The sequence below is a fragment of the Megalobrama amblycephala genome, linkage group LG21 (genome assembly GCF_018812025.1).
Source record: "Megalobrama amblycephala isolate DHTTF-2021 linkage group LG21, ASM1881202v1, whole genome shotgun sequence".
Lineage (NCBI taxonomy): Eukaryota > Metazoa > Chordata > Actinopteri > Cypriniformes > Xenocyprididae > Megalobrama > Megalobrama amblycephala.
Genome location: NC_063064.1, coordinates 23,249,717 through 23,258,349, shown reverse-complemented (window position 1 = coordinate 23,258,349; position 8,633 = coordinate 23,249,717). Strand labels below are relative to the sequence as shown.

General features: G+C 38.1%; 1 protein-coding gene and 1 pseudogene across 1 annotated transcript; both read left to right on the top strand.

The window, feature by feature from the left end:
• The first annotated feature begins 422 nt into the window (after nucleotides 1–422).
• Nucleotides 423–3,990, top strand: LOC125256695 (olfactomedin-4-like). Its single transcript, XM_048172889.1, has 5 exons — nucleotides 423–937; nucleotides 1,599–1,748; nucleotides 1,835–2,047; nucleotides 2,839–2,986; nucleotides 3,071–3,990. The coding sequence occupies exons 1-5, from the start codon at nucleotides 884–886 to the stop codon at nucleotides 3,904–3,906; spliced, it is 1,401 nt and encodes a 466-aa protein (XP_048028846.1). The 5' UTR covers nucleotides 423–883; the 3' UTR covers nucleotides 3,907–3,990.
• Nucleotides 3,991–7,660: 3,670 nt separating this feature from the next.
• LOC125257329 lies at nucleotides 7,661–7,777 on the top strand (annotated as a pseudogene).
• Nucleotides 7,778–8,633: the final 856 nt, after the last annotated feature.

Here is an 8,633-nt window from a genome sequence, read left to right as displayed (position 1 = left end):
CGTGAACAGTGAATCGATCACGCACGAAACTACGTCAACAACTAGACTTATCGTTATCGCCCATCCCTACTCCTGGTACAGCTGGGTTTCGAACCGGGAACCTTCTTGCTGTGCTTCCCTCGAGATGTTCGTACCACATTAAATGCAGTACATGTTTGTTGTTTTGTACTGTTATGATTTTGTGCTGTTTTATTTATATGCAAATGCTTTTATTTCCCAAAATAAACGGGCATGTCATCTAACACCAATACTTCTTCTAAATACTGATTCAGTAAATACCAATTTTTACGGTAGTATACAAAGCACCAGGATACACATACAATTTATTTGTTTATACCAAATTATAGCTGAGATCAGTATAAATTGAAAAGAAATTTCCAGTTATAATTTATTACTCAAAATATTTACAGGGTTGCAGATTTAGCCCAAAGTTACTCAGTAGTGTCATGCTTATTTGGGACCATGGTTCATTTTGCTTATAGATTGTTGGTAAACATATTTTCCATACAACAAGTTTTCTCTTCATTTAATCATATTTCTTTAGTTGGGTGACCTGATGATAACAATGACAAAACATACATAAGTGTTTCTTTACATCGTTCCTTTTTATTGCTAGTTTATCTAAATTGCTAGATTGCAAGTCTTGCCCTGGATGACATTTCATGTGAAAACACACCTGTTATTTCCTCTCTGTTTCAACCCGCTGCCTTAAATCCATAAAAATGTAATTGCTTTAGCAGTGTTGTGTAAAAGACAAATTTGAACATCGTCATTTGTCAGAGAATACTGCTGTGAAAAATCCAGATGCTGATTGTCATATAAGATAAGATGGTCTTTAAAATCTAGAGAGCTCTGTTCCTGCAACACAACTAACTGATGCACGATGATCGTCACACTTCTTTATTTCGTCCTCTTCAGGTCTGCTGTTGTCGAGGGGGTGAGTACAGTTTACTTCTTGATGTTTGAAAGCAGCAAAAACTGAACAAAGTGTTTTACAGTTCAATGATCAGTAAGCACAGGATACATGAGACTTATTGATATGATTGTTGTTGCTTTGACTAAGCTAAATGAAAAAGTAGGTCTTAAGATGATATTTGAATAGTTCAAACCTATGTAGAGCCCAAACCTCAAGCCCATATCATGCCTACATTGGCCCCACTATGAAATGTTGCCTAGGTCAAGGTCTGCAGGATCACTGGAAACTTTTAGTGTGTAGGAGCTGAACTTAACAGGTGCCAAATTTACATGGCAAAGGTGGCACAGAAACACTCCTGATGCTGCATTTAGGTGTCTTTCACAGACTGTTTAACAGTACTCAGAGGTGGCATGAATGCATTTACACAGTAACTGCAGCTGTATACTTTGATACTAGAACTTGAGGTGGATCAGAGCTGGGATTATTTTGTCATATCTGCAGTAGGGCATAGCACCAGCAACACCAAGGTCATGGGTTTGATTCTCTGTGAATGCATGAACTACTAAGATGAATTCCTTGAATGCAATGTATATCTCTTAGATTAAAAGTGTCTGCCAAATGCATGAATACAATTTGATGTTGAAGAGGAGACAGGCTGATGGCTTTCACCTCTCTCCTGTAGGCCCGGAGTCTCTGGGCTGAGGGCAGCGCCAGTGGAGAATGCATATGTGAGGCTTTCCTGCCCAACAGCACATTTCCAATCGGAGAGCTCATCTTGCTGGAGAGCACAGCAGTTGAGATCAACTACAAACTGGAGATAGAGATTAGCAAGGTTTGGTGCAATCTCATGAACTCACGAGACTGAACTGAAGTGACATATGCAGATGTTTTAATGGTTCTTTAATGGTTCTTGTACAGGTGGAGACTTACGAGGTTAAACTAAACATCTATATAGCAAAGATAACAAACCTGACATTGCTGATCAAGCTGATGGAGGGTGACCCCGACTCCTACAGTGAGCTCCAATTGGAGGAGGTGAAAATCAAGATCAAGCAAGTGGAGGCTCTAATTGTGGAGCTGCAGGTGTCTATGCAAACCACCTCTGCCGTGCTTATAACCATACGTGAACAGGTGACACTTTCTGAACCTCTTATCACAAAATTCTATTCAAAATCCCTGTTCCAAGACCAAATTTTCAACTCTAACTTCTCCTGTAAATTTCAAGCTACATCCATAAACATATGGTGTTAAAACATGGTAAAGCTGGTTCAACAGCTACACTAGCACCAAACCATCACTAACCAGTCTGGCATGGTAATTCATGCTGGTCTTTTCAGCAGGGTATTTAATTTTCAAACTCTTGCAAGTGACCAGGTGAGGCTTTGCTCATCCAACAATCAAAGTTCGTCTTTTTGAGTTTCTAGTTTTCAAGAGGTGGCTCAGTGGGTTGCTCTGCTGCCTTACAGCAAGAAGGTCCCCAGTTTGATTAGGGTTAGGTTAGGGTTACACATTGTATTGTTACAGGAACAACATTCCTATCAACCAATCAGATCAAACTTTACAGTTTATGTCAAGTTTAGGCTTACAACCAGGGTTAGGTGCTTCTACATCATTATTATTCACCTATCATTTCCCTCTGATTTTAGGGATAAGGGTAGGGTTAGGTTTAGGGGTAGGGATATGGTTAGGACTACCTTTTCAGACAGGAATGTTGTTCCAGGATCAACAAAAAAGGTTGACTATTTAGTTTGCATGTTCCCTAAGTGTTGCTGGGTGTTCAACAACCCAAAAACTTGAGATGAATTTGCATATATTTAATTGCATAATTGCATGCATGATAACTCTGTGGTGCACTATTCTGGGTGATTTCACACCTTTGGCTTGAGATTAACTTGATCAAATTTTCTTTTTGATGAAAACAGATCAGTGTCATTATTTCTGTGTTGACTCAACTGGAGATCACCTACGACAAGAACCTGGTTCTTGTGACACGTCGAGAATATATCATTCTTCAGCAGAAACTAGAGGCGTGTGAGATACGGCATAATGAAATCTTTAACCCCAACATTGGTGAGTCTTTCTGTATAAAGACACTGAACATGTAACTCTGTCTTGAATTATCTCTGTTTATTTACTCACTTACCTGTTTATCAGGAATCTGCAATCATGGTGGAATTAGAAAAATCAGCAAACCCATCATCAGCCAGCTAAATGCAGACCTGAATGGAGGTTTCAAGTTTGGAGGATGGGGTAAAGACTCCAAGCCCTTGCCTGGCTCTGAGAACATGTACTGGTACTCCGGCTTTACCGACACTTTGGTCAGCAAGGTCACACAGTACACTGACTACTACAAACTGATCATGAGACAGGCCTTTAAGACACATGAGCTTTACGACTATTATAAATATGATTGGCGAGGCACTGGAAACAACTACGTTGTGCGGGAAAACACCCTGTACTATCAGTACAGAAGCCCTTTTAGTATGGCAAAGTTCAACATGACCAGTGTGACAGTTCAGAACAAGGCCATTCCCAAGGCCAGCAGCAGATTCTCATATCATTACTCGGCCAACCAGAACCTGGACTTCGCAGCCGATGAGTCCGGCCTGTGGGTAGCTTACGCCACAGAGGAATCAAAGGGTAAACTGGTTTTAGGAAAGATCAATGAGGAGTCATTTGAGGTAGAGGAGGTTTGGCAGACCAGTATTTTCAAACCATCTGTAGGAAACACTTTTATGGTGTGTGGGGTTCTGTATGCCACAAGGTCTGTAGACTCTAAAACTGAGGAGATCTTTTACACCTTTGACACTCGCACAGAACAGGAAAGCTATGTTAGTGTTCCCTTTGAGAAGTTCCAAGACTCCTATGTTTACCTGGACTACAACCCCACCGATCAGAAACTTTACATGTACAACAATGGTTATTATGTCGCCTATCATGTTTGGTTCAACTATGAGGGCTCTGGAGATAAACTCTTGATTGGCGATTGACCTGAGAATTAAGAATATTTTATTCAGCTGTCAAACAGAACAGTAATGAATGTGTATTTCACTTTGTGTAATAAACTTTTATGAGCAGTATGACTTGAGTGAAATTTCTTCTTATGCTAATCAATAACTATCATTAATTAATTTTTCTTTCAATTTGTTATAATTTCAGATTCTTATTATTACTATGCAGAGTCCAGATTAATCTATCATTATAAATATAAGTTTTTGTGATCAATCCATCTTCAGGTGTGGAATTCTAAATGGAATTCTTGAATGGAAGTCTTTTGATATTCATAAATTCTAAACCAAACAATACACTGACTTACAGATGGACCATTCCTGAATGATAACTACAAAGATATCACTACACCACACTACAAATTCAACCCTAAATTACATTGAAACAAGCCTGTATGATACATGTTATGAGGGTAAATTTGCTTCAACACAACAATTTGACCTGCCATGTGTTCATTTTTCCACCCCCTATAGAGACAGAGCACATTTAGGTCACGTCCACAACGGGGGGAAAACAATCCAACCCTATCCATTGACTTTGTATTGCATGAAGCTGCCTTCTTGTCATTTATAGCTTCTAACAAAAGACAATGCCTAAACAATGCCTAAATGCTGCTATGTGACAGGGTGTACAGCAACCAAGCTAAAAAAAAAAAAAACAGACCTAAGTTTTTATAATCTACCGAACCATAAAAGCCAGCCTTTAAGGAGACAAAAGTGGATACAGGCAATAAGACGTGAAGCATCAGCAGGAATAATGGGTAAATTGTAGAATTCTGTAAGTTTTATATATTATATTTCCTGAAGCCGATTACATTCCTCTCCAGTGTAGTTCTCAGAGTAATATGACATGTTGCGCTCTGTCTCAATTGCCTTTATCCACTTTTGTGTCCTTAAATGCTGTTTTTTTTTTTGTTTGTTTGTTTTGTTTTTGTGGTTCTGGGTTTTTTTAGCTTGTTTGGTGTACACGCTGTCACATAGCAGCTTTTAAACATTGTTCTGTTTTTTGTTAGAAGCCAGAAATGACAAGGAGGCAGCTTCATGCAATACAAAGTCAATGGAGAGGGTTGGATTGTCTTTGTTTTTCCTTGTTTCAGCTTCCTCATCTTACAATTTTTTATGTGATTCTATAGCCAGGTGCTTTAATTTGACTCTCCTCTCCTTAAACTTATTTTATTTCAGCTGGTTTCCAAGGCAACATTTCTTTTTTTAACATTTCATTTCTTGATGTACTAAAATACTGAAATAAAAAATAAATGAAACTACATATACATATTTAAAAACACACACACCAAGAACGTGACAAAAAGAAAAAAAAAAAGAAAAAAAATTATACATATTATAACTCTAATAGTATCTCAAAGATACTAAAATGTATAAATGTAATCCGGACATAGTACATCCACCATGTTGTCATTATCATCATGTGACCTACCAGCATCAGTTGCGTCGCTTCACCATTCACAAATCCTCTTCCGTGGCCTCATGGGATAGTAAAATGTCCATCGTATGCACATTTCAGAGTAGTAGGTAACCCAGGTATTTTCTTCCCAGGTACTTGACATTTGGGCATACTTCTTTTGTCACATACTATTTTTCGCCACAACATAGTAGGGAAGTATGTGATTTCGGAATGTAGTCTGTGTTCAAGATTACTTGAAAATAACAGGTATGTTTGTTGGAGCAGTGCTGGCCTGGAACTGAAGTCTGTTGGATGGTAGACCTCTAGGAGTATATAACTGCACTTAGGTTAATTTATGAAGGAAAATAAAATACTTTCATTTTACGAATAATATATATGTTGTCATTTACTGTATATGTTTTGGGGTGATTCAGCTTGCTCACTGGCTCGTCGTACCAAACTCTCACTATCAAAAAACATGGTCACCACTGTACAGTAGGAAATAATACTTCAACAGAAAATTAATGTAAAAATTGCTCTAGTAAAAACCTGCTAACTGGTTAATATTAAAATTTTTGCCATATACAGTGAAAAATATTATATTTTAAAAGACAATACATGTACCTTTACTGTTAAATATAGTGAAAAATATTTTAGCATAAACTGCCTTATAATTAATGTGGTATTGTTCATTTGGGAGTCACAATTGTGTTGTTCGCGACATCAAAAGTGACCGAACACCTGAAATGTAACTTTTTTTTTCTCTGTAATAAATGTAATGTATTTTTGTTCAATAATATATATTTTTTTATTTTGTATTTTGAGAGAATTTTAATGGTACTAATTAATATTTATTCAATAATTATGATTTAAAAAAAGTCTCTTTTTTTTAATTATTTTTCAATTAAAGCTGTATATTTCACGTTAAAATAGAGACAATGGCCCTCATTCGTCAAATGATCATACGCCAGAAAACTGTGTGTACGCTCGTTTCCAGGCAAAATTTGGTATTTATCAATATGAGCGTGAGCGGTGGCTACGATCAAATCTCACTTCAGGTCTCAGCTCGTGTACGCACACTTGCCTGCAGCATAGTTAATCTGGTGGAGAACTGTTATGTGAACATTTGTTTATTTTCCTTTAACCATTAAACGACATCATTAAAATGTCAAATTAAAATTAAATTAGAATAGATGCATGTCTTAAAATAATTTGTTTTTAAAAATGTCTTAAAAATGTTTTTTTTGTTTTAGTTTTTTTTGGTCCCAATTCAGTTTTCCTTTAAATAAATTCATCTGCTTTATAATGAATGCCACTATAGCCTAATTTGTGTTTCAATATATAGCCACTTATTTATTATGAATAAAATAAATTTAAAGGATTTTCTGTGGAGTGAGGTACTAAAATAACCAAGTTTATATATATATATATATATATATATATATATATATATATATATATATATATATATATATATTAATAATGTTAGTAAGTATTTAGTTTTATTTACAGGTATTATTATTTAAATTAATTTTATTGTTTGAAATTACGAGGTTGAGGGGTGTTTTTATAGTAGGCAAAGATACATTTATTTTTCATGCGAATACTTCCTCTTCATGGCCGGGTTACGTTTCTCTGTCGTAAACTATAGAGCTAGGCATTTAAAATATGGGGCGTGATATTTAAATGACGATTGTTTTCAGACGCCACATTTATCAACATCCGTTCATTCGTGCGATGGGATTGGCTGCTTATGAAAGTTTAATGAATCACACGTGAGCATTGTCGTAAGCGGATTTTTCCGTTCGAATGTACGCTGCTTTCTACGTTCGTTTGATAAATGAGGGCCATTGCCTTTAAGATCCAATGTTTGAAGGCAGATTAGTGCCATCTGGTGGGAGTAAAAAAAAAAAAATCATCTGTAATGCCATGGTGTCACCACTAGATTCCTATACAGCTCCTCTGTATTTGAATCAAGTCCAGTTTTTTTCTTTGTTTTTTCTTTTTTCTTTTTTGTGGTCACATAGTGACTGTGAGTTTCATTCCATTCTGATGAAGTAGCAATTTTTTTTGGTCTAAAATGACCAAACAACACCAGAGGGTTAACAGAAAATGTATACTTAACAAGGCAATTGTCACGGTCCCCAGCTGTCACCATTTCTGCACTGCATTTTCCATAATCCCTCCTTGATCTCACCTGCACTCTTTCAGCCATCACCCGCACCTGTTACTCAACAGCACCACATAAAAGCGCACACCTCGTCTGCCCAAGACATTGTAGACTACTTCCCTATCTCCAGCGTCTGTTCCTGCCATTCCTGTGTGTTCTCCATAGTCAGCAGCCATATCACCCTGTAGCCCAAGACCGGTTGCCCACTGAAGCTAAGCAGGGCTGAGCCTGGTTAGTACCTGGATGGGAGACCTCCTTGGAAAACCAGGTAGCTGCTGGAAGAGGTGTTGGTAAGGCCAGCAGGGGGGTGCTCACCCTGTGGTCTGTGTGGGTCCTAATGCCCCAGTATAGTGACGGGGACACTGTACTGTAACAAGCATCGTCCTTTGGATGAGACGTTAAAAAACCGAGGTCCTGACTCTCTGTGGTCATTAAAAATCCCATGGCACTTCTCGTAAAGAGTAGGGGTGTAACCCCGGTGTCCTGGCCAAATTCCCTCCATAGGCCCTTACCACCTACAGCTGGTGTGTGGTGAGCGCACTGGCGCCGTTGTACTGTGGCTGCCGTCGCATCATCCAAGTGGATGCTGCACACTGGTGGTGGATGAGGAGAGACCCCTGATATGATTGTAAAGCGCTTTGGGTGTACAGTAGTACATATGAAAGCGCTATATAAATGCCTCATTCATTCATTCATTCATTCATTCAACTGCCTTGCTGAGGAAGCTGAAGGTGATGGAGTGGCCAAGTGTGTCTCCAGACCTAAACCCTATTGAGCACCTGTGGGGCATCCTCAAGCGGAAGGTGAAGAAGCGCCATGTGTCGAGCTCCGTGATGTCATTATGGAGAAGTGAAAGAGGATCCCAGCAACAACCTGTGCAGCTCTGGAGAACTCCATGCCCAGGAGGATTAAGGCAGTGCTAGATAACAGTGGTGCTTACACAAAAATATTGACACTTTGGACACAGTTTTGACATGTTCACTTAGGGTGTACTCACTTTTGTTGCCAGTTATTTAGACAATAATGGCTGTATGTTATTTTCAGAGGACAGTGAATCTATACTGCTAAACAAGCAGCAAATTGACTACTCTAAAGTATATCCAATTTTCATTTCTATAGTATTGTCCCTTGAGAACA

Bases quoted from the DNA above. Each gene is read 5' to 3' on its own strand.
- LOC125256695 (XM_048172889.1), top strand. From the start codon at position 884: ATGATCGTCACACTTCTTTATTTCGTCCTCTTCAGGTCTGCTGTTGTC. The intron at 1,749-1,834 runs GTTTGGTGCAAT...GTTCTTGTACAG, and splicing joins TGGAGATAGAGATTAGCAAG to GTGGAGACTTACGAGGTTAA. The intron at 2,048-2,838 runs GTGACACTTTCT...TGATGAAAACAG, and splicing joins TTATAACCATACGTGAACAG to ATCAGTGTCATTATTTCTGT.